This window comes from Lathamus discolor, chromosome 2, assembly GCF_037157495.1.
Source record: "Lathamus discolor isolate bLatDis1 chromosome 2, bLatDis1.hap1, whole genome shotgun sequence".
Taxonomy (NCBI): Eukaryota; Metazoa; Chordata; class Aves; order Psittaciformes; family Psittacidae; genus Lathamus; species Lathamus discolor.
Genome location: NC_088885.1, coordinates 49,868,972 through 49,896,379, shown reverse-complemented (window position 1 = coordinate 49,896,379; position 27,408 = coordinate 49,868,972). Strand labels below are relative to the sequence as shown.

The 27,408-nt window shown below is 36.9% G+C and overlaps 1 protein-coding gene across 4 annotated transcripts in view; it reads right to left on the bottom strand.

Annotated features, from left to right (window-relative positions):
* ESYT2 (extended synaptotagmin 2) overlaps positions 1-27,408 on the bottom strand; it is a 75,260-nt gene that overhangs the window by 29,206 nt on the left and 18,646 nt on the right. For all 4 annotated transcript variants that reach the window (XR_010609957.1, XM_065666785.1, XM_065666786.1 and 1 more), the window contains exons 2-7: positions 16,824-16,865; positions 15,987-16,121; positions 14,746-14,822; positions 11,506-11,578; positions 10,569-10,658; positions 787-842 (exon numbers count right to left, since the gene is read on the bottom strand). Coding sequence is in view for 3 of the 4 variants with exons in the window: in XM_065666785.1 (XP_065522857.1) it covers positions 787-842; positions 10,569-10,658; positions 11,506-11,578; positions 14,746-14,822; positions 15,987-16,121; positions 16,824-16,865 (473 nt within the window). In the remaining variant the exon portion in view is untranslated. The remainder of the gene's footprint in view (positions 1-786; positions 843-10,568; positions 10,659-11,505; positions 11,579-14,745; positions 14,823-15,986; positions 16,122-16,823; positions 16,866-27,408) is intronic.

Genomic DNA, 27,408 nt, shown 5'->3' with positions numbered 1-27,408 from the left:
CCAAGTGTGGGTCAGATCCACCATTATCCCCTCAGCCATTGTCTCAATAGTAAAAACACCCTGTGTAACTATAACTAGATAATTATGAATATGTTTATGGATTTAACCTTATCAGGATTGCAGTGATTCAACGTAGCTTGGTTTTCACCTCTATTTCTGCTTTATTCTTTAGGGTTTTATCAGTGCACTACTTTGAAAAACTCTGAATAAGCCAAGCATCTTTCCTAGCTATATTTGGTCAGTATTTTTGCTACTCCCTTTGATCTTTACATAATAAACAGAAAGCTTTAAAAGTAAGTACTTGAAGAGATTACAAAGTTTACTTCATTTGATTACTGTCTTAAGGTATTTCTAACTACCTTTACAGAAGCAACTAGAAACTTATTGGCATACAAAACCATGAGCCAAGTTGATATGAACCCACTGCTATGAAAAACTAGGCTGTCTTTCCACTGCACTATGGGATGGCAGATAGGAAATTCACAACATACTGGCAATCTGGAAAGGCTTAGAACACTAAAAAAAAAAAAAAAAAGAAAGAAAAAGAAAAAAGGAGTTTAAAAATCATCTTTAAAAAAATGCTTTTAACAAGACCTACTAGATATACTTTTGACTTACTTTCGCTAAAATCACTACCTTCTGCATATGGAGCGATTTCATATAATTCCAAATGAAAAGGTAACTGCTCAGAGTCATTTAACATAAAATTCTTTAGCTGATGGTCTTCATATTTTCTGGGCTTTATTAGGATGGAGGAATATCAAACACTACTTTACATATACTCACTTCAGCCCTGGAACGTCCAGAAGATTGGTCAATCCAGTCCAGTTAATTTCTAATAGCTGTGAATTACAGAGAAAAGAGAAGGGGGGATGAAGGGAGTGGGGGAGAGACAAGAAAAAGAAAAGAAATAAACCTGATCAGTATAGATTCTGACCAGTGGAGGGTTAATGACCAGTTTCTAGGTTTTTCTTAAGCAAAACTTTTTCCATTCTAAATAATTTTTAGCCACATTTTTTCAGTTATAAAAACAACTAACCATCCTCTTATCCACCCTTCCACACAAACATAAATACACACATGCACACCCCAATATACATGTGTACATAGTATCTACTACACACAACCAATATGAAATACTGTAATGTAGTCCTATTTTCTGAAGAAATATATTCGTATTCACTATAGACCTGTAATAGATGAACAGTCACCAATATGAATTTGCAAAGTACAACAAGCTGATGAAGAATCCCATTTGGGACCAGAAAAATAAGAGATCTATAATATATGACCAATGAAAAGAATTGGTCATAGGACTGGAAGGTGGGAGGAGGATGTGACAATAGCCTGCAAACACAGAGTCAGCTGTTTTCAATGATAAAAACAAATTCATTCTACCACTGATGCAATAAAGACAAAAGGTATCAACAGGAGTAAGTATCAAAGTGAGAAAAATCTTCAGAAAAAGCTTATAGGCATCACTCATTGCTAGATCAGATATATTTCCTTTGCTGAAAGTCTTTACAGAATATTAGACCAACGCTAGAAAGTTACTTATCTGTTTCAGAGCTGCTGACATTTAACAACCAATTTTTCATATTGCTTTCAATCCTGTAATCATTTAATTTTAGCCAACAAAACTAACAGAATCAAATTTTCTTATGTCCCTTCTCACTGAAAACCTCCTATTAGCTGCATCGAATTGAGTAGAAGCAACAAACAAATCCAAACCCACCGAACTACCCCCGGGCTTCCAAATCCAACTAACCCAATCTAAAAAATCACTGCATTAAAAAAAGTTTAAAAGATTTTAAGATTCCTCAACTAAGAAACTAATTGTGGTGGTTCACTTACATGCTGAAACAAAACAACAAATCTCTACAAGAACGTATGCTGCATCTTTCCACAAAAAGGCAAGAATCTTCACCCTACATTCATTTTCTATAAAAAACCAGCACGTACCATTCTTTTATAAAGGTTCTATTAATAGTTTAATTAGTGATTTCCTTTGTGAATACTTTGACTAAAGATAACGCATAATACAATTACTTACATAAGGAGCACTTAATGTATTTTTGGAATAGTAGTAAAATATTTTAACAATGTTATCTATGAAGCACCTAGCCTACCTGTAACAAACAGTAAAGCAGAAAAAATCATTATCCTTTTAATGGAAAAGGTAGTAGGATTTAATAACTAAATGTTCCAAAACAAAAGGTAAGATATATCATGGGATGTACTGCAAGAATCTACATGAGCCAGCAGAAAGCCACAAAGAAGGCTAACACTATCCTGGGCTGCATTAGGAAAACCATTGTCAGCCGGTTGAGGGAGGCAATCCTTCGCCTCTGGTCAGCACTGACGAGGCCACACCTGGAGTGCTTTGTGCAGTGCTGGGCTCCTCAGCACATGGATGTATTGGAGAGTCCCACAAAGGGTCATGAATATGACTAAGGGATTGGAGCATCTCTCCTATGAGGAAAAGCTGAGAGCACTGAGACTGTTTAGTCCAAAGAAGAGAAGGTTTGAGTAGGACTTTAATGTCTATAAATACCTTAAGGGAGGGTGCAAAGACGACAAAGCCAGGCTTTTCACAGTGGTGCCCAGTGACAGGACCACAGGCAATGGACACAAACTGAAACGCAGGATGGTCTCTCTGAACATCAGGAAACACTTTTTTTACTGTGAGGGTGACCACGCAGTGGCAAAGTTGCCCAGAGAGGTTGTAGAGACTTCACCTTCGGAGATACTCAAAAGCCACCTGGACATAGTCCTGGGCAGCCTGCTCTAGACAGCCCCACTTGAGTGAGGAGGTTGAACTAGATGACCTCTAGAGGTCCCTGTCAACCTCAACTATTCTATGAGTCTGTGAACATATTACAACAGAAAACAATTTGGTCCCATCCAGGGATTAAGATCAGTGTCTTCTTGACTACGCTATTCAGTGAACAAACCTACAGACTTCAATAGAATACTTAAAATTTAGCACCTTCCCTGCTGATAGCCATTCAGAAAAATAACTTCAGTTTTGTACTATATATTTCCTTAATCCTGCAAACCCACAGATGTTTAAGTAATATAGCATACAAGTAGCTTGGTAGTAGCTGATAAGACCAACCACAACTTGTGTTTTCAGGCTGGTTCTCATGTTCTTAAACACAAGTTTTGACATTACATTATGTGACACCTTAAAACTCCATGTAAGCTAAAAAGGCCCTGGAAGAAGTAATTTTTTACTGGTTTTAAGACAAAGAGCCCAATTGATTACGTAATTTTTATTCCCTTTTTCATTATTCATAGGCAAATGGGAAAGCAAATACACATCATAAATATCCCCCAAGAAGTGGTCCCTATCCTAAGGTGTTCATATCTGCATCCCATTTAACAGTTTTACATACTGATATTTTCTGAATAAACCAAAAATGAGAAAATGCATTTCCTTTTGATTCTTTTTTCATGCTTTGTTTAGCATATTGCATACAGCAGTTAACACAGCGAAGTCCTGCACTGTCTCCTAAACAGACTTAACAGAATTAAATTGAGTAACATAATGTTGAAATTCAGCATTGAGAAACATCTTCTACACTAGACTGAAACACGCGTCATGGTGGTTTCTGTATTAACTGCCACAATTCAAAACAAAATAAAGAGCAATCTATGAGATGCCACTGAGAACCAAAAGATTTTCAATTTATGTGACCAAAAAGCATTTTTAAAGGTTGCAACACAGTATACACAACACAGAATGCTTATAGTACAATCTCACTATCGATACTTTATTACACTCCTCAAAAACTACTGGTTCATCTGGTCATCAGTCCTTAGACCATGAAGTATGTAAAAATAGTTAGACAAAGAAACTGAGAAAAATAGTGCTACTAAAAGTGGCCATTCAGAAAAGAAATGCAATTAGTACATAGAATGTCAGAAGCTTCTATTCACCCACTTATTGTACAGGAATAAATACAAAGACAGAGGTCAATTTCAGACATGCTAAAGACAAATCCTCTTCCATTCAAAGTTGGAGCTAAGAATTTAAACACGTTACTAAGGCTAAGCACTTTACAGGATTATGAGAAAAGCTTTGCAAAGAGATCTTAAGCCATGAAATCTTTTGGAAGGAATACGATCCTTCAAAACACTGGCATAAATTAAGCTTTCCCTATCTGGGCTTTGAAAGTAAATTCTCCTTGTAGACAAGATTTGCTACATTTGCCCACCATAGTGATTCCTTTCCAATTCTACCAGAAGAGTCCAGCAGTAATGAAGCACAGTGCAATAACACACACTCTAATCTTAGTCTACAGATATTAATGAAAAATGTCTTATCCCCAACCCTCATTCCCCCTGCCCCCCTCCCGGTTTTGGTGTTCTTCCCCTGACCCCCATCACTCCCAATTTCCCCTCAATAATGTTGTTTCAAATCTGCACTTTTGGCTTCCAAACATAATCAGATTTCAGCATAAGACACACCTTTGGTAGCTTAAGAAAAGAGGAGTTTTCCAAAAAGCAATACAAGTTCAGGAAAAAAAAGGCTTATACCTGCAGTAGTATGGAAATAGCACTTACAGCAGACAAACTGGCAGTAGAAAGAAAAGAAAGTAAAATCTACAGTATTGCTTGATACACAAAAGGGAGCCCTTCCAACCATAGCCCAGGATAACAAGGATTTTCATTCTACATTTTGGGCATTGCCATGCCAAGACTTTCTGGAGAAGAAAACAACCCTCTAACCTAAACTTCTGACAGTTAAGGTAAAGCAACATCACCACCCTAACAAACTAAGTCCTGCGGAGAAAAAGGGAGCAAGCAGAAGATTGCCCTGCCAGCTGATGAATCATTTTATGAAGCACTGAATATAAGAAAACTTCACACTTAAAAAAATAGTTTTGGCTTTTAAATCTCAGAACAGGCTAATGATATTATTTCCTTCCCTGCCAGTGCTCTGAGCAATGCATTATTCGCTTAGTTTAGCTAAATTCAGGGAATGCCAGCTGGTTCTCTACAGCAGAACTAACAGGGCACTGGAAAAACTACGGGTTTGTCACTAAGTGAAATTCTCCCAGGAGGCAGAAATGGTGTGGTGCATTTCCACAGCTCGTTGCAATTGAGAGAGGTGATGTGCCTTGCAGAGACTTACCAGCCAGCTCACTGGCCTAGAGCAGGATTTCAGACACCAGTTACACTTTCCGATGAAGTAGTATGTGTGTCATGTTACTCAAAGCTCTTTGCTCTTTCAATTATTCCTCTGCTCGGAACAGTGAAAACAAGTTGTTTCACTGCTCAGAGCAGTGAAACCCAAGAAATTTGTCTTATCAAGGCTCTGTACTAAGAACTAATGCAACACATCCATTGAAAGAGTTCAAAAAAACCCCAGCCATATATATATATATATATATTCCTGCAGCCTGTAAGAAAAGGCAGTCTAAAAACTGATGTGCATTTTTGCATAGTTGGTGTTCTCAATACTCTGGATGCCTCTACAAAGGAAAAAGAATGCACTGGAATGTCGAATATACAGGGCTATAACTGAAGTTCACAGCAGCACAAAAGGAAGTCTCTAAGCACTGCCAACCTTGTGGCTTGATTTGGCTGCCATAAGCACTACTAATTCTCACAAGAGAAGCCACCAAGTATTTTAAAATGCTGATGAGCAATTTCCTGCTAATGAAGTTATGGAAGCATAAAACTTCTGCAGGACAAATGTTAAACTCTGCTACTGGGCATGATGAGCCAATTCCATAGGATAAGTTGTCTTTCTTCTCAGAAATTAATTATAGGAAATGTAAGGGGACTAACATGCCCTGTTTTGTTACTTGTGAACAGTCATGCAGACACACAGTACCATTTTTCTGTTAGTAGAACACAGCCTATTACCACTACAATGCTGAAGTAATATTTTAATAAGTAACACTATCCAGTGTATTTCTGCAGTAAAAATATAACAAACTCAACCTCTCAAACAAGGCTTGACTATACAATACCACAGAAAGTAGAAATCATACTGATTTTCATCATTGCTATCAGAGACACAGCATATCTCTGCACAGGAACTGTGGTTTACAATCCTAAGTTTTTCAGTTGTAACTGTCTAAAGATTAGAGATAATTGCTATGGAGATAAGGCATATAGTTATTAAGAATCATAGCTGGCAATTTTTTGAGTTAAGGTGACCAGAAGGATCACAATTGGTCTTTAAAAAGTACAGCACATGTTGCTATTCTCCATAGCATCAATTACTCAAAGCTTCAGTTCAAGCCAATTCTCTCTTTTCTACTAGTCCTGCACTTTGGTTCACACCCTGACACTAATACTGACACTCTCCTGACTCCTTAGTGAGTCAGCTCAAGATGCTAAAATACATCTGAAGAGCAGGAAACTAGTCACTTCTTGATGTGTTTAATATTCCTGCCAGCTTACGCCACTTAACCAGCTTCCTTCAGGAGTAGAAATTTCAACATGGGTATAAGACAGACAATAACAATGAACGGGAGGGCACATGGAGAAGAATATGGTACTGTGGAAGCATCGACTTTGATGGCCCTTAAAACATCCCATAAAAACTATCACAAATAAAAATTAAGATAGCGTAAGTTAGAGCAACTCCTAAGTAACCATGCAAATCACTCACTTTATAAGCAACAAGACTAATTGTTAACAAGTATTAGTGTGACAGTACCTATGCTTCAGAATTTATCCAGGTGTTCTACAAATCCCTTTAAGAGAGGTTAAAACACTTTGAAGCAAAGATACTGACAGTCCCATATGCTCTGAAGGCATTGTCAATCAACTAAAAGCAAACCAAAATAACATTCTCCTGCATTCTACATAACTACCTTATGTTTTTTGCCAGCCATTTCACTAGGACTCATTCTTGGTGAATGATTCTTTTTGAGTCTAGTTTTCATAAGTACTGGTAATTTTTAAAGTCACATCCAGCACTGAGTTTTCCAAAGGCAGGCAATGTTAAATGAAACTAAATCAACATTAAATAAATCAAAACTGCGCGACAGAACCAATCTGTAAAGTGACTGGAGGGAGAGAAGTGCTCAAGTCAGCAAGTGGAAAGCAAAACTGTAAATGTAAAAATGAGAGCTTTGGAAGAGTTGACTGTTTTTCCTGGAAGAAATCCTGTTTTCCAGTCTTTGTTGCTTTATTTATAGAACAAAAGTATTGGTATTTTCATGGCTTTGTTTTTTAAGAAAAGGGTTGGGTTAGGACACACCTTCAATGTTAGGTGTGCCACTAAACAAGCTTTTCAAACCTCCAAATTTGCAGTCCAGCTATAAGCCACATAGTCGCCTAGAACTGAACCAAAAATCTAAATAATTAACTTTATGATATTCTGTTCTAGAAGTAAAAGATAACTAAACTTAAAGAAACAGAATATATGGTAAATATACACAACATAATGAGAAATAATATGAAGCACCTTACAAATCCTGACTATTTACACAGCACTAAATCCTCTCTGGCATTGAAGCCCAGAATTTTAAAAAGCTACTTCAAAACATCAGAATGCACACATTTTTCTCTCTTGAAGTTTTCTATATTTGGACATATTTTATAAGCCAATAAAGCTTTTAGTACCTTCTTAAAAATAATAACAAAAAAAAAAAAAAACGAAAAACACCAGTATTTTAAAAGTTTCTTATAATGCAAGAACTCTTCCAGCATCAAAAATTTCATGCATTACTCAGAAATATGAGGCTGGTAAACTCATTAACCAAGTATGTTCGGAACTATTAATTCAGGCTGTGTTGCCTTATATAGTCATTAAGGCCAGCAAACAGATGATAGAGAGCAAGAGGAATTGTTGCCAGTTACTTTAGACTGGAAAATATGAGAACAAAATCTAATGCTAGCTGCCAACTAATTCCTCTTCTAACAAAAATATTGGAGAAAAGCTTTCCTTGGCTGCAGCCACTTGCTCTCTAGTAAGAGGACAGGATTTGGTTATTGCTATAACAAGCCTTACTTTACATTTTTCTACAGAAGTTAGACAAATAAACATCAAGAAGACCACTGCAGTGGGGAGAGAAATCTGCTATAACTGTCAAAATTACGGAATGATGTGATTCAAAGGTACATTTTTTGAACAATCCACCCTTAAGTTTCCTCGGACCTTGGCCACTAACTTAGTTTTCAAGTGAAAGGGGAGTGAAAACCGCTTTTAATGTTTTCACAACAGAATATTTTTGGGGAGGGGTTGGATTTTTAATTTTCATACTCCAGTCCAGTCTAAGTCCCACAAAGTCCCACAGTGACTTTGTCCCACTAAGTCACCAGACTCCTAATAAATCATGACAGTAGGAATAAAGACAAAATTACTCGGGACAAAGAATTTCCTACAGTTCAGGAGGCCAGTGACCACAAATGAGAGGTGTATCATTTGGTATATTTTCAGTTCACTATCTCAGGTGCAAGTTGTCCGAGCCAAGCACTTAGCCAGTACATGGCACTTAGAGCGGATCAGGAACAGAAAGGACTGGGCACAGGTACCAGAGCAAAAAGCTAACTGGAGGTACCTGGGAATACCGAAAATTGAAGGTTCAGAAAAATGCTACCAGAGCATGATGCTGGGAAACAGAAGTGCCAGGAACTGCCCACGAACCAGCTCACCTGCTGCTGATTTCTACCACCCTATCCCCTGCCAGCTTTCTGGCCTCTCCTCTAAAAAGCAACAACGCAGTAGCTGCAAGAGGCACCCCAGGAAAGCAGTCCAGATACACTATACCGGGTCACAGCTCTGGCACTGAGTGTGTCAGAATGGCTTCTGCAGAAGGACTGTACACTAGTTTCTTTCTCAGTGAATACAGAACAGAACTGAGAGAGAACACAAACCACATCAAAATGAAGAAAGGTCATTCCTGTAAGATAAAAAATGTAAAGCCTGTGTCCACACAACTAAACTCTTCTCTCTGTTCCTCAAAAATAGAGTGTTTGCATTTAACTTGCTTATTGGATGGTCCCTGTAATGAGCTGGACACTGGAAATTGTTTGGGAGAGCACTAAATGAATAACAAAATAACATCAGACAGCACATTAACAATTACACAGTGCAGACTACCATAAAGTGGAGCTCAATCCTTGTCACGGCCCTGCTTAGACTTAGTATAAACAGATGTCCTACGCTCATGCTGCTCAGCCAGAGGGTAGAAAGAGACAAAACTTAATCAGACATCTCCTAATGTTTAGACTTGCCTCAAAGAAATGTGCAGAAATCCATGTTTGGGTCATCCCACTATAGGTCCCCAACCTTTTCCAAATATGAGCAATGATGTTCGATCATTTTTGCATGAATTATTTCACTTTTACAAAAAATCTCACTAAATTATCTACAAAATATTTCCAAATTCTTGCATGTTTTAAGTCTATATTCCCTCTACCCAAGCACACGTGGTTTCCCCAAACAGATGAAACAAGCCACATAAATTACACAAGCGACACCGTAAGTTTTGCCTAGGCTGTGCATAAACACCCATACAATCCTATCTTCCCAACAAAGTAGTAAAAATCTATCATAAGATAGAGATTCACAGTGTCTCTAGACAGCCTATTGCAGTGCTTCACTACCATTTCAGGCCTTTCCTTATCCCCCCTTGCCCAGCCTGAACATTCCTTGCTGTGATTGTTTGTTACCCTGTCTGCCACTGAAATGAAGAACTGATTTTGTGTTTCTTTTCTGTAAGCGCCTTTCACATTTTGAAGAACATGTTGTTCTTTGTCTTCTCCAAACTAAACAATTTCCATTCTTTTGGTCTGTCCTTGAGGGTCAAGTTTATTCTCATCTCCCTACTTTGGATACTCTCCAACTCACTAGTACTTTTGCTGAAGTGCTGTGTCTAAAACTGAGAGCATTTCTGGGTTATCCTCTTATTTACACATACCAGACTAGCTATATCGTTGTCATATCAGACAGACCTTGTTGACTTACCTTTGTTTCACTGTTATTCATGCCTATGTGCACTTTGGCCTAGCACATATTCCAATTGATTTACGTTGACACCCTCTCTTTCTCTGACTTCTGCTACTGTCATGATTGTTTTGAAATCCAATTCCATCTCACACTGTACTTCATCTGTTCTCATACTTGGATCACTGGTAAATGTAATGGAAATTGCCCACCTGCTACCCAGGTTAAAATCTTCAATCATCATAGGGGGTAATCTCAAAATACCTATTCTGATTTTAATGTGTGGTAACATCAGCATGGTTTTTAAAGCCATCTTGCGCAGATGTTGTGGAATTTTAATTTAAACCACACTCACCTGCAGACTGTCATGAGAAACAGCAACAAAAGCTTTTTTTTTTCTTTACTTGTCCAGGAGACATGTGAGAAAAAGGTAACAGCTTTAATGGAAGACTTCAGAATTCCAAGGTAATTATTACTCATCTTGGTTTCTTCCAGCATTTATTATATTTGTCCACTTTTTGGGGGGAAAGTTCAACTAAATGGTAGCAATTTCCCAAATTCTTTCCTTTCGTTGTTTAAGTCTTGCTTCAAGGTTTTCTGACTACTATCATCAGCACACTAAAAGAGCAGCGACAGAGTTAAAAGCACTTACAGGTTTCCTAAGGAAAAAAAGGGAAAGTGCTCCAATTAGGGGCATGTCTCCAATTAGTGGTTCCAGGATAACCCTCATAGTGCCATGAATCTGCAAAAGAGGAGGAAAAAAGGCAATGGGATGAACTTCAGTTAAAGCTCTGTCCTGGGTTCAGCACATTTATTTTTAAATAAAATTTATTCACTGGCAATGCTCACATTTCTGATTCACTAAATTCTTGATTATAGAAGAGTTTTATGCATATAGCTTACATGTCATCCAAACCCAATGCCTATTCACACAGGCATTAAAGAGTTGGGCCTACAAAATCTTTACGTTAATCTACATGAGGGTGTGTCACGTTAGTGACAATTTTGCCAAAAATATGAAGTAGATTATTTATACAGCTCAATATAAACATTTGTGGCACAAAGCAATACAACAGCATCCACAAATACTAGAACAAACATCGGTAAATGCTAATAGGTATGTCAAGACAGACAGAAAAAGCATAATATTTTTCCTTGTTAGAGAGATCTGCTATCAAAAAGTAAAGGAAATTTGAGAAACAATATCAGAAGGCAATGCTAATTATAGTAATTGCATGCAAACTAACGATTTAATCTAACACTGAAATACTAAGTAAACCAAAACTTCAAGCTCTGTGGTCCCTTCACAAACCTATGCATCACATGAATATTGTCTTAATGTGAAATTATCTCCACCTTTTCTAGTAGAAAAAGTTAATGTTTATAATAATTCTATATCTGAAATTTACCCTTTCAGCTAAGTCATGCTACTGAAATTATTATGCAATATCAATATTATGCAACTGTGAAACAATAGTAAATAACAAAGCTACACAATTATTGGTTCTCTTATAAACTATTCAAATCAGAAAACAACAACGCAGTGATGACTCTGTATCAAAATCAAAAGAGAAAAAAATTAATTTTACCTGTATACTTTTCACACCAGCTCTGCAGAAGTATCTCTTGATCTCCAAATCAATTTCACAGTTTCCAACAAAACTGAAACCAAAAAGAAAGTATGTATTTCATTGTGATGGACTAAAATGCAACACACAGTTGCTTTGCACTGTCATGACAGTATATTTTCTATCTCAATCCGTACATAAGAAATGCATGTTAAAACATTACAACATATAACAGTCAAGATTGTTAAAAAAATTACATCCCCTTCAAAACATCAAATACATACATAGGTATGCTATCATCTCCAGAAGCATGCGTAAGAGAAAACACACAAGTAGCCTTACTTTTGGGAAATAACAGACACAGGAATCATGCTCCACTTCAGGAAAGCTCTACATAGGTATCATTGATAGTACATTTACCCAAATCCATTCTCATCCAATATAATCATGAGAATCACTAGACAAAGATGGCTATTTTGCTAAAAATCAAAGTTGCCTGAAATATACAGACTTGCAAAACCAGTCATATTTAGAAATTCAATAAGCTGGGCATGCTGAGCTGGATGTTCAGCTAAGCAAGATTTAAGCCAAAAACAGCTGAGCCCTTTCTGAACGGAGAGAGCAGGCAAGAAGTAAATCAGAAAATAATTTACTAAAAACAAAACAAGTTTATCCCTGAACAGTTTTTGCATCCCATTTTTAGGAATCCAAGGTCAAGGGCTTGAAATTTTGTAGATGTCGCCCTATATCTTGGACACAGATTTGTAGAAGAAAAAAGCCCCGTCTACTTTGGCCATGCTACAAGACTAAAAGATTATGTGCACACAGCTCAGGCTCAGATATGAGCAGCTGTTTTTCCTGAAGCTCCATGGAGGTCAAGCATGTGACAGCAGAGTTGAGCAGATATTCAAGAATGGCTGCTGCTGTGAGCCATGTTGGGTCTGAAAACAAACTAATTCTGAGACTCAAAAAGACATTAAGGAAGAAAGCTTGAGGTCCCCTTGCAGGACCCCTGCCCCCTCCCCTGGCAACTGATGGCCACAAGGTACTATCAAAACAAAATGAAGGTGAGGGTTACTGCATCCAGGATATCCATTATTGAAATCATCTGTAGTCTCCTGGGCTCTCTGTGTGATGGTGCTCTCTACAGGATTTCAAGTAAATGCAAATCTTATCAATCCCTTAAACAGAAATAAACAATAGTATCAAGACATTCTTGTAAGCATTCAACACTGGAATTTATTTTGGACTATTCAAAAGATAAGACTTGTGCAGAATCAGTCTGGGGAAATGGAACACAACAACATGATAGGGTTCTATGTGAAAGGAAGGTGACCATTGCTTTCCCTGGAAAGAATGTAGTGTGACTGTAGAGTTTAAAAATAGACATATAATTTTTTAATACACAATTTAAAAGGATGTAATTTCTATTTTTACCTATATAACTATAAATAGAGATAGTAAATATATATGCACACACACAGACACACACATATAGAATTGCATAACATGACACAGAAGCAAGGTCAATCAAACCCTGCAACTGAAATCTCAATCTTGGCACTTCGTAGCGTCAGAACTATTCACATTATGAAGACTGGAAAGCAGGAATATGCTAGTTTGAAAATCCATAATAACATGATGACAAATTGAAGTAAAAATAGTAACAAGCTGCATTTGAGAGTCATAAGTCAACAACTTTTGACCTTATAATCAAGTTAAGCATGGTTTTATCCCCCAAGATATTTGGCTGGGTCCATTAACAAGTGATGCCAGACAGAATTTCACTGTAACATAACATGCAACTTGAAGTCACCTTTAGTAAGCAAATTCTATGCATTTAGAGCATAATATCCCAGAAATATTTGTGACCCCTGTAATGTACAGATCACTGAGATAGATTACAGTTTAATCAGGACAGTCTTGAAAAACTTTAACAGTAGCTGTACTGAATCAGATGAGAAGCACAGTATATTACTGTATGTGGCCATTGTAGGTCACAAAAGGTACCTAGAAGAAAAATGAACAAAGAATATGACAAACATATTTCCCAGCTTACAATGATCTGTGATTCCATACTTTGGACTATCTTCATTATTTTTTAGGTGATCTTTAGAAGGTCTTTTGACCACATTTTTATATCTGTCTTCTGCAAGTATAATGGTAGCGAGTGTCTCAATTGAAACATACCACATTAACACAAGATATTTCCATGCATTTAGATTTTCAGCCTAAAACTTTCTTTAATGCCTCTATATTTGTTATGAGAAGACGAAAACACTCAGTTGTAGACTATTAACAAATATGCCCTCAATATCTCAATGTTTTTTTTCTTTCTTTACTACAGTTCACACTTAATTTGACAGAGTTTATCTTGTTATCTGTTGACCCATAACCTTTCATTTTCCCCAAGGATTTACTACCTTCATGTGCTTCAGCAAACTAAGATGTCTATTTATTAACAATTTATCTTCATTTGCTCAAGCCGTTAATTTTTTCCCTTGCACATCTCTGTCACCAGAAACGAGGCTGTTCAACTGTAACATGAGTTTGAGAATTTTTTTTACATAAAGCTCATAGAAATGAGGAGAAAGATAAAGTGTTCCCATTGAAAACATGGTCCTGAAACTGAATCTTTAAATACATATTCCGAGGACTGCTTTGTAAATTAGCTACTCAAGCTCCTTATAAGAGTAAAGCTCTTAAAAGCATAGTTCTTGTTTCAAAAGATTCTGAAAAGCACTCTGAAACAATGATCATAATGCACTTAATATCCTTGCAAAACAATAAAAATTAAACCAAACCCACACTCCTTTTGCAAGTAAACTTAAAAGCAAACAAAGAAATCAAGGAAGATGCACAAGATACTAAAGAAGTGTTCTGGAGACACATTGATTAAGTGTTTATAAAAATATATAAGTGAGAAAAGTAAAAAGCCTCAAACATCTTAATTTTAGACTAAATTTTATGGCAAAGTTTTAATACATTAATTTAAACAAAAAAAAATTAAAGATAGTGCTTTAGCTTTGGAATGTAGGTTTTTATTAACCAACATTAATGATGCTGTCACACTGAGCTGATATACTATTTCCCTCAGATAAATGTTACAGCATGTAGTTCCTTCCTCTATTCATACACATTTAGAACTAACTAAATTTGCAGAATGAAGCATTTCTTCTTTCAGCCCAATATAACTGCTCAATCAAACAAAGAACATATTATAAAGCATGGGCACCATTGTGACATGATAATAAAGTTTACCTGATTTGAAGATCCAAAATTATCTGCCTTTTGTCCACATTTTCAGTGTACGCTTTTACACCATTTATTCGCAGAGGCTGAAACAATGAAGCAAGTAAAAATTGGATCCTTCTACTGAACTGTACCATATTAATCTCTTAGCTTCAAAATAAAGGTGAATATATGCATATTCATACTTGAAAAATTTACCATAATCATCATTAAAAGGTGTGAATTAAAGCTATCAATTTAGCTCAGAATGTTATTTCAAGGGTAAAAACTACCTTGCTAGGATCCACTCAATCACAAACTTTCTGGCAATTACCCTGGGTTTAGACCACTCGATTTCAAGACTTATGAAAATTTAATGTCAAGCTTTCTCTGTCCCCCCGATAAACATGTCATTTCTCTGTACTAGTATATGTCTAACACTCCCAGACAAAGCATTCTTTTCTGTGCAACTAAAACAAGATAAATTTAATTCACACACACACAAAATACAGAAATATTGCCTTAAGTGGAATTTAGTCAGATTGAATGCAAAAGAATCCATAGTCCCCAACAAAAGTTGTATCAAACACTCTGTGTCCTCTCTCTAAACCACTGTGTTCATGCTCTCTCCTAACCCCTCCACCCCCATACAGATACAGCACATAACAAACATTCCAAAGACTCAAAGCTTCATCAAATAGTAGGTGGGAAAGGATGAGCAATGACCTTGTTTAACACCACATCTGGAAATCTCACAGCATGTAGGAGCTACATGTTATGACTCCTTCTTCCATGGGACTGAACAGACGGTAAACACCTATCTGCTCCTTGATACTACGCTATGGTCCTTTGGAAAGCTGAGCCAGCAGCCTTGAGGTTGAATTCTATACACAGCACGATTAACATGTTCATCTGTAATTGCCCTTGGGTCATCTGGCAAGAAAAGGATAATGGTTCCTGCTCACTGATCATTAGCACATAACATGAACAGTATTAAAATCATGTGGCTATGAACTTTTCAGCTGACTAACAGTTACTATATGTTGAGTCTTCTATTCTCAGGCAAATTCTGAAGCAGCCACCCCAGGAAAAAGAAAAAAAAAATAAAAAAAAAAAATCTTCTGCTAAAAAAGCCTCATGGTTTTATTTTAATGTTACAACAGAAACCAGAATCAGTGTTACCAAGAAATACTTCTGCGTGGATTTAAGCAGGCTACATGATAACACTACGCAAGACAGAGACTCTTAGAAGAACTTCATCAGCAACTCACCTGATGACCAATGTCAATCTTTGTAAAACTGAAGGTACTGAGGTGGTTGTTTGCTCCTCTTACTGCTGGCTCTATGGTTTCCCGGAAGAGCTTCTCAATAAATTGGCAAATAAAAGGCCACATCTGTTTTACAGTCTAAGGGGAAAACCAATAAATATCTACATGGAATGCAAATTCACACATAACTAGAAATCTGTTATTTAAGGCATACGCAAGAAATTTCGTACAAAGTTTGAAACATAGAAGTTTTCTTTACAGTTCACTACAGACACAAGAACTGGTTCCTTTTTACATACTGGAAAGCTTTCTGGAATTTGCACGAGTCTAAAGCACTGGAGAAGGAGAAAAACAATTTAAAGAATTTTCTTCTCTTACCCTATGAATGCATATGCATTCAGCACTGATGCTGAGTGTTGGGGAGAAGGGTGAAGAGAAGTTTATTTGCTACACAAAGTTGTATCTTAGGTTACCACTCATGCAAATCAGAACTGCAAAACTAATTTGTTTTTAGATTGTAGCTCAGGAACCTACAGTAACTGGAAAGTATCCCAGACAAGTAAAACATAAATGACTGTGTTTACAGCTGCTATGACTTCCACACAATTACAGCTGTCATTATACTAATGCCACTTACAGTCATTCTCCAAAACTATTTCAAGGCCATGAAAATAGATTTAATCTTTCTGATGACTAACTGGATCAACAACCAGAAGCTTCAAGTGTATAAAGTTAAAACTACCCTGTTCTCTGATTCTCACCACCTTTTATTTCCTTTTGTATCTCAGATTTCCCTCCTTCCCCTTCCCATTTGTAAGCGATGCTAATGATTCCTCTTACCTTGTTGAGCCATTCTGCCCTCTCTGTGTCTGGAAAATGGACCTAAAATAAATCCAAAAACAAGCAAACAGAAATTAATACAAATACAAAACACTTCTTACTTACTCATATATTAATAATACAGGGAAGTTTAGGGATCTCCCTATGAACAATGTATACAGTGATCAACATATTAAGCAGTTAACGTTCTTGACAAGAATATTAGAATTCAAGCAGATGAAAATATGAACTAATTTCTGCACTGCATAGTTACAGATCCAAGCATATATTTAATAGTGGTATCTGGATTAAAGTATTGTTTTATATCATAAATGAACTAAACAAATATAAATAATATGCAACATAGCTGACACAGCTAATGCCAACCAAATTTACCTCTTATGTTTCAGAGGTTTTTAACATGATACACCTAACTGCCAGAGTCCTGACTGCAGTTCTACTTCCTTTCATTTACGCAATATCAATGAATCATTGCTAGAAATATGTAATCAGTGAAGCTGAAGCTCAGGAATATGGATTTAATTTTTACCTAAAGCCCTTTGAAAGACATTTTTAGTGATTTCTTAAACAACTGCAGAAATCACTAAGAGGCAGCAGTATGATAGTACATACACGGGGTGGAAAGTACCCATCACAACAGGAAAACACCAGTTAAACACTAGAAGAACAGATGCAGTTTTCCAGACAGAGAAGGAAAGCACAGTTAGTAGCTTTACATCCTACAAACACACACACAAGTTAAAACCTGAAGCAGTTCAGTAGAAGCAGAATTAACAAGCGTTTCTTTAGAAACAAACAGTTTCTACCATGAGATGCAGATCACACTTCTAAAACACAAAGAGCCTTTGAACACACTAAAAAACCGTGACCTACATACACTGACTTTCATGAAGCAATGTCTCAACTGAATTGCAAAGTCTTAATCTCTTCATAGCATAACAGATTGTACCATTGGTTTTAGCAGCAGTGCCTACTGGTTATTTTTATTATGCATATATCCCAAATGTGAACAGCCAGGGAAATACATCCTTTTTTAACTGTATTTTCAGCAAGTTGGATTTGAAGGCAAGTCACATTACTGAAAACAGGGCAGATTTAAGTTAGATCTAAGCTAGAAATTCTTTGCTGTGAGTATGGTGAGACACTGGAACAGCTTGCCCAGAGAAGCTGTGAATGCCCTATCCCTGGCAGTGTTTAAGGGCTGGACGGGGCTTTGAGCAGCCTGGTCTAGTGGAAGGTGCCCCTATCCATGGCAGGGGGGGTGGAATTAGATGAGCTTTAAAGTCTCTTATAACCCAAACCACAATTGACATTCAATACATCTGACTGGGATAAAACAAGTAGCACCTCTCTCTTGCATCCCCAAGCACCCCTCACATTCAGTCCTGAATTATTTAGAATCTCTTGAGATAGGCTAGGAAACAAGCAAAAGGCCATAACAAGCAAAAGTCTTATCTATTGTACCGTCTTTCTTAAGGCCTTGCTTATCAGGACATAGTTCATAATTTTTCCACAGATTTAATAATTACTTCTCCTTTGATGTGACACATCAATCATGCTCCTACCATTATTTGAGTTAGTACTAAGCTAACTCCTTAATTACATAGGATCATAGAATAGTTATGGGTTGGAAAGGACCTCAAGATCATCTAATTCCAACCCCCCGAGCCTCGTTTACTTCTACAGTTGCGCATGTTAACAGGCAACAAATAATACAATTAATTACACCTCCCATTCGTGTTTCTCACCCTTTTCCATCCTAGCTTTTTTACTCGCTCCAGTTCTACATAATTCAGTTGTATTCAAATGCCTATTCTGATACCCAAAACAGAGAGCAGAGAATACAATCTTCCATTCTCAAGACCACAGTTTTTAATCTAGACAACTTTGAATCAAAAGTTCATCTTCATTTAATCTTCAGATGTTCCACAACAATATAGGCTGAAAACAAGTTAAACATTTATCAGTCTACTAATTCCAACCATTTTTAGCCTGCTGTATGAGACTGCAGTATTAATGGTAATGTTGTAATTCGCTTTAAGAGCTTTTGATATCAAACACAATGCTATGCAAAGACAACTGGGGAAAGCCTGAGGGGTGGAAGTTGGTACCCTAGATCAGTCAGGACTGACACAAGAGCAGAGGCAACTGCACAAACGTATTCTGGCCAGAAACAGAAACCAGACTCAAACTAGCTGATGTGCAAAATCTGTCAACTCATGTATAAAATCTATTAGACAAGAATGACACAGACAGAAGTCAAGTTTTCAAAGACAAAGCATTTTCCACTTGCTTTCTGTTATTAAAATGCTCATGTAGGTTTGGCAAATACTGTCTCATTTCAACCACCTGGATTAGGCAGTATTCAAAGGAAAGTATAACTAGAGAACTGTATAAGAAATACCCTAACAATCACGTTCAACACCAAAAAACATCATAATACTACATGTTCCAGAAATTTAATATTAAACATTATATTGAAGAATTCTTGGAAGTGCTCAAAAGATAAGTTTCTGCACATAAAAAAAAAATACGCAACTTAGCTTTCTCACACAACTGCTTGTGTTAAGCTCTAAACAATTCTCATGCTTACTTCCTATTTCTGTTGAGCTCATATCCTGTGCTCTCAAAACCTCAATTCAGAACTTATTATTTTTCTAATGATCAATAAAATACCAGAAAGAGCCCAAGGAATGCCCTTCCTTGTTCTGTCCTGAAAGATAATACAACAAAATAGGGACAAAAAAAAAAAAAAAAAACCAAAAAAACAAACACTAACAAGCTCCTATTTCCGTAATAACAGCACAAACTTTTCTTACCCACAAATATTTTATTATTCAAACTCTCTATATACATTCTTCATATTGGCTAAACTAACTCAGCTTTCTGCCCAGATGATCATGTGTCTTTCTAAGGAAAGAATGTTAGACAAAGAATAATAACCATTAAACTCAAACACTACAGACTAAATATTGGTGGAAAATTCTGAAAAGTCGAACAGTAATCAGCAAACAGTATCAAATGAGTTTCGAAGCAAGAATAATAATATTGCTGCCTTTAGTGTAATTCTTTGCTCACATACGGGTAGTTTCACCTATCTACATAACTGTCACTAAAAGTAAGCATTGACAGGAAAATCAGAAGTAATGTAAGCTACAACACCCTTCTGAAAGTAATGCTGAATTGCTCCCACCATAAGTTACAGGTATTAATAACCTACTTTAAAATATGAACTGATACCCTCACAGTAAAACACTTTTGTTTCTAAAATTATCTTTCGTAGCCTTTCTGCATCTTTAAAGCTACTTACCAGCCAACCCTTATTATATTTAACTTTCACTTAATGATTAATGCATAGTCCCAAGTACTATTTACATGAACTGAAACAACAAAAATGGCACCAACAGCCAAAATACAGAACTACTGCTGTGGACCAGAGTATTCCATAAAAAGAAAACTTGATCGCTACAAACCAATCACTTTCTCAGGAATTGCATATTACAGCAGAGAAGAGGAAGCAATAAAAGCAGTTTAGGTTAAAAAAAAACTAAACAACCCCAAACCAGCCAAAGAGAGCCCCAAACAAAACAACCCCACCATACCACTGTATATTGGCTTTTTGCCCCCGTTATTTGCTCCCTTCCTCCACCCCAAGGATTAAAGATAAGAAATTTTAGACTCCATTAAAAACAATGTACTATAATAGCTATATTTAACAAGTACTTATCTGAGCCAGCATTGCGCTGCTTATGTCTAGTTCTTTCCATTTGCACTGTTTAATTATTTGTTGCTCCAGATGTAAATCCTACATAATGTCACACAATGTAACAAAGTTTCCTGATATAGTCACCATGTAACTAAGTGCTCCTGAGCAGTTTTCCAGTCATTTCACAAATCTCCCATCTGCTTACTTTGGAAAGTTAAAATCCTCCTCTCTACCAAAAGCCCAGCTTAAATATGGAAATATAAAAGGGTATCACAATTTGTCTTCATAGTCTTTTCATGCATCATCAGTGGAGAGAGAGAGCACACCACAGGAGGAAAGTCAGGACAGAAACCCAATTTAGGTGCTCTAAATCACCTTCTGAATACACAGCATAAGCAGTTATTTAACTACTAAGCCTAAGGCTAGGTGGTGTGGCAAAAAAGAAACACACTAAAATTAAATTATCATTTGAATTACAATTGCTAGATTAATTTGTCTAAACTCACTGCACTTGTAACTCAAAAAGTCTGGCAAAAATTAGTAAAAGAATTAAGAAGAATCCCAGCACGAATAGAATAAAGAGTGTCATACAGCGATATTCAAGCTCAATTTAACAGCTATCCACTCCACTATTTTCCAGTCGGTAAAGCAGGCTGGCCTAAGGACATTTTAGGTAAAACAGATCTGAGCAGCGCTAATGGCTTTATCCCATGTATCCCAGCCAGCCTCTAGCTCTCCGGAGAAACAACAAGCAGCAGTAGATGAAGTATTTGTTCCATTCCAAAGAGGAACCGATGCAGTCCTCTGCTACTCAACACAACCTGAAGAGGTTTATCCACAGACATAGACTGGGGGACAACCGCTTCTTTCTAAGAGAAGGTAAAGAAGTTGGGGCTTGAAGGGAAAGCAGAACACTCAAGCTTCTCCTGTTACTCCAGTAATCTACCTCCAAGGTTATCCTAGCAATTTTCCTAACCTCTATCAGCCCCAGAAATTACTGTAGCTGCCATATCTTCTGAATTACAAGGTAAAACACGCTAAATATTTACTGTTGCAGAACTGCACAATTCAGTATTCCCAAAAGAGAAGGTTAAATTGTTAATAATGAGGGTTCCTCAAAAATGCTGCAACCAACCACATGCCCTTGCTACTAAATTAACAACTGCTATTTCCACTATGTTTTGGTAATCTCACTCTGTTTAGTGTCTGCAGTCTTAAATATATTAAAATTACTAGCCTTTGCACAGCAAAATTCATATTCAGTGTTTTCAGCATGAGGGTAAGTGAGGACTCTTGAAACACTCAGAATGATTAGGGGGTGTTGCATATTTCAAACAAGTAGTACAGGTTTTGATAGTAAATGCCTCTTTACAGCAGGAAAGAAAAAAACAAAATCAGATGTCAGAAAATTAAGGTAAAGGGGAAAAAAATTTAAAAATGCACACAGTGTAAGAAAAATACAGAGAGAAAGGAGATGGGGAAGGGCCCTGGGGTCATTGCCAGGCTCTCTGATCACTGTAAAACCTGAAAGTAAAGTGGAAACATTGGAAAAAGTGGAAACATACCTAAATGGAGGAAACGGCTGTAACACCAAGCAAGGTTAAGGATTGTATTTATTTATAAACTGGAATGTGAGCCATTTAAGTGTTTGGACAGCACATTGGAAAACAAAATAAACCTTAAAAAAAATAATAAAATACATGCCCTTTGAGTCAGATTTCAGCCCATGAGATGAGAGTGGCATTAGAAACACCTACTTGGTATCCCACCAAATGTTTCTAAAACATTCTACCAGCACAAACATTGCCATCCCACGTGAACTGTCACTATCAGTTCAGCAAGTCCTAAAAGCTGCCACAACAAATTACAGACTTGGCACAAGTTTTCCAGTGTGATCTTTACCGTATTCTCTACTGCCCCACAAGCTATCTGCCTCAGACAGTGTGAGCATCAAGGTGAAAAATAATTCTTTCAACAACAACACAGCAATTTAACACCAAACAAGTTGGCACTTGCAGAAAGTCTAAAACAAATGGCTTTTCAACACCTCCGGGTTTCAATACTAACATGAGAAAGCTACTATAATAAAATTAATGTACCTCAAGTAATAAAACAGATTCTTTATATGGCATAGAAAGTTTTACTTTATTGCAAACTTCTGTGACCTCTATCTCCTTCCCCTTCTTAAAGGTCTAAAGAAAAGCCTAATATACTGACCAGTTCAAACTCGGAATAAACAGTAGCTCACAGACACAGGACACTTCAGCATTCTATGCCCTGAAGGACCTATTTCCTAACATATATTTGTAGAGACTATATCTGGGAAACAAAACGATAGCAGCACATAGGCTGGGTTTTGTAAAGTCAGGCTAAACTAGCATAAAACAGATCTTCATGAAATGCTGCAAATGGTAGCAACACTGCAAGAAGAGCCACCACTACCCACACATACATCACTGAAACTAACTTAAAGCCCAAACTACACAGAGGGATCTAAAATCCACCCATTTCTGCTGCACCAGAATTAAAACAGAAAATAAATTCAAAATATTTAATGCTTTTTTAAAATGTTACCAATGATGATAAATGCAGCCAAGTTTCTCATTTAAATAATACAAAGATACTACTTTGCTTATGTCTTTTTTTTTTAATTATATGTAAAATGCATATGCGAGACTATAGCTGAGAAAGTTGTCCCTCTGTTTGCCTTCTCATTACAGAATTGACTGGAACAGAATTTAATCCTCCAATTTTTGCCAGCAGCCTAGCAAAAATCTGATCAGTTTAAAGTTTTGGCAGCTGTGGATTCAGAAGCCCTCCCTCTGCAGGCCTGCAACACTACCAGAATATTCTCATCTGGACATTCCCACTAACTTCTGTGGCTAACTATGTCTTTGGCAATGCAAAATAATGCTGTGTTTGCAAAAGAAAAGCCCTGCCTAAAAGAGTCTCCAGAGCTTCAATACGACTGAAACAGCAGCCCAGAAGCAAGTCATGCAATCCAGAACTAAAGGATGATGATAAGTCATGAAGCACAAAAGTTTCACTTTCTCCACGCACATCTTCAACATCTCTAAAATAGACCTCACTCATAATAGCAGTGAGGCTTGTCAAGAACTGCATTACTTTCCAGCAGTTTGACTCATCAGTACAAAAACCAGATAAAATTTGTCTAAGTGCTGCTATTTTTGCAGAGATAGACAAGCATGCCACAATACAAAGTTACCCAGAAACCTGCTACTTCTCAGCAGCTTGCCATAACGAAATCCTTCGGGATAGGCATTATAAGCAGCTGCTCTGGAAGAATGACAGAACAGTAGTCTGCTAGTAAGTATGGGAACTGGGAAATCCTACTTCTAGCCTGACACTCAGCCTTTGCAACCCCAACTCGAAAGTTGCTCTGCCTATAAATTAAAAACTGAGCATCATAACTCCCAGAAGCATCCTGGCTGAAGAACAACACATAAAAGTCCCTTGCTTTACCACTGATAGTTACAAAATTTCCTTCCAAACATCTGGAAATACACTGGCATGAGTTTGTCTCTTGATGCAGAGCCTACCCTAAACATAGCAGAGCACGCTAGAGGGATCCACAAAGCTCACCTGTTACCTCTTTTGAAACAAAAATACTTCAAGACTCCAGTCCTCTACTGCAGATTCATCTTCCAGTGCAGCCTAATTTTAGCATTACCTTCAAGTACTCATATACTAGTACGATATATCATGACTCAGTTTTCCATAGAGAGATGAAGTGAACTCTGTAACCAAACTGCTTCATCTTCCCTGCAGTTTAAGAGTATCTCGCAATTTTTCCTGAATCGTGTTTGCAGTTTTCAATACTTTTCCAGCTGGAAAAGTGTTGTAAGTTTTCAGTGATCAGTTTGGACTGGGGCGGCACAGTAAAAGGAAAAAAAAAAGTAAGACTGAAGGCATGTGGGGCATTCAGCTGCAGGAACTTTTTAAAGGGTTCCACTTCCTGAAGAATCCACGTGCAGAACATCTGACATAAGACTGATATCCTGATACAGAAAGTCATATTTTTCACACCTACCTAGAATTTCTCTAGAATTTAACAAAGGTTTCTGGATCATGCCTAAAACAAGATCTCTGCTTTCAGGGTGGGAGGTTTCCAACAAGTATCTTGGGCAATGCAGCAGAGTTTGTCAAATTTGACAGAAAGTGTTCCTAAAACTCAAAACAAGTTATAGCAAACAAGAAAAAGAGCTTTTACAACTTATTCTTGCTAAATTTAAAGATTAATCTTGCCTTAATATTTCTCTACAAGAAAAAAATTAATCATGATAACTACATAGTCTTAAATTAAGTCATGCTTCGCACAGTTTGCTGGATAGGCTTCTTATTTTAAAAATCTTATTATATCAAAAACCCCTCTATGTTTCATATGAAGACATTTAAATTTAAAAGCATTAAAGAAATCACTGGATACCCTAGGAATGCAAGGACTAAAACCATACTTATATTCAGCATGCAGGCCCACCAAGACCTAACAAATCACCTGTACACACATTTTCCCAGCACCTGATTGGTGTCTGCTGCCTGGCAGACATGACGAAAGGCAATCCTTCAGTTACACCACTGAAGTTCATATCCATCATGAAGAACCCAGCAAGAATAAAGAACCAAAGTGATGTTGAACACTTCTTAAAGTGAGGCAACATAAGAACCTGCTTTACCTCTTACTACCCACATTTACAATAGTGCTTTTATCTATACTATCTCCTTATTCAGAAGGCCAGAATTCATTATCAAGAATTATGACAGCAGGGTGCCCTTTTCCAATCTCACCTTCAGTGGGCATCCACAGCAATAAAAACTATGTTTTAAATGAAAATGTCCAATAAAAGGCCACAACAAGCAGAGTTAAGGGAAAACAAAAAAAGAAAAACCAACCCAACAAAACAACAAAACCCACAAACTGAACAGCTTAACACTTTACACAAGTAAAATACCAAGAACTGGATTTACACCTACTAAAGTCTTGCTCTCACACCAGGTTATAGATACGTAGTGCAACCAAGGTTTACAAAATAAAACATTTCATGACAGCCCACATAAGCACATCTCCAAATTCCCACAAGCATTGCAATCATTACTGAAAGCAGAGACCCAGATTTTAAATGCTTAAGCTGCTGAAAGGCGTAGGATGAACCGTAGCTCTAAGAGCTCACGGAATTTTACCACTTGAAAAATCTTGCACAGTACTACTTTTTGACATGTTATTGACTTTACCCTTTTATTCTCAAAAATAATTTCACTCCTTCTCCTCCTCTTCCAAACAAAGTCTTAATACCTTAAAATTTGAGATTTCGGGTATTAAAAGTTTTATAAAGGCATTAGCACCTTATTTTCATTTTGTTACATTATAAATACATGACATCTTTTGTACTTTTTAAGCCTGCATAACAAATTCCTTTTCAGTTCCCTTGAGAATCCAGACATGTTCCCACTCCACTGCACACCAGAGCATCTTGCTGTCTTGGTGGTCAACAGTAAAAATGTTTTCCTCTCTAGACTGCTAAATACTAACTTTCAAAACAGCTTATACAACCAGTGCCACAGCACAATTTACTATCCTTTGAATTGCCTTCAGCTATGAAAAGAAGTGCTGGGCTCTGCACCAAGTTGTCAGACATCCTCATTGTTCCTATCTAGACTAAAACATTGAAGGTTTCTTGTCCTTTTACTCCACTGACCCACTACCCGCTTCGCTAACCCCTGCAGTCAGCAGCTCTGATTCACTAAGACTAAGGTTCCTCCATCAGAGATATCTTATTCCTGTTAACACTTGCAAGGGCATGTAGCTCATCTCTCTGAGGGACCATGTAGGCCTTCTATGAGGACTAAACCAGACATCAACCTTGAGGAAAAATAAGTGTTCAACAAGTACTGACCAGCTTCTGCAAGGCTGCCTGTCTTCTTTCTCAGGCAGATTAAATGTCCTTCCCTAACTAGCTTACCAGCAACTAATTACTGAAGAGCAAAATGATCTCCTATGAGTCAATGTGCACATTTTAGCATAAAATGTCTCCATCTACTAAACCCCAGATTTTATAGGTTAACCTTTATCTTTTTTTACTGAGTTAAACCTATAGTTCATAATATATTTGAAACAAATCTATGTGAACTCCAACAAGACAAATATAATTCATTTTTTCTTAGTTTGGGGTGCAAATTTGTATTTGAAAATACAAAAGAGTAAAACACAGAACTTGGTTTTGTTGGGGTGGGGGGTGTTCTGTGGTATTCAACCTAAAAATACAGTATTAGAGCATGCAAATTCAAACTGGGTTAACCTGCATCCTGAAATGACAAAGTCACAAAATCATCTGTTCAGTATGCTCATGAGTTAGATCTATATGCTTATTGTTCTTACACTAAAAGAAAATATATACACACACGTTTTAAACATAATCAGAAATCAGTCAAGGTATTACAAGCATTTTAACATGCCCCTGTATCATTTCTAGCTGAAATACTATATATAAATTCAGCAAACATAAAGGGTATAGACAACCTGCCTGGTTTACTGAACCTGTAAATAGTCATTGATAAACTCTCTCTGAAACTATAAATCTCTCATAAGAAAGTAACAGAAAGCAGAACATTCTAAAATGTGAAACAAACAAAAAAAAAGTTTAATTTGGGTCTCTGTTAACATGGTGACAACAAATGGTGGGGAGGAAAGCCCTAGTTAATCCGATAGCTCCAGCTATCAGATGACAAACAGCTTACATGTGTAATTCTTTCTGGTTCTTCCATTCAAGCACGCAGATTCTTACACCAGGCTCTTTTAAAAAGCTCCATATTTCTAATAATCAGGTGCACAGTAAAATTTGAAAGATTTATTGTATTTTTTCC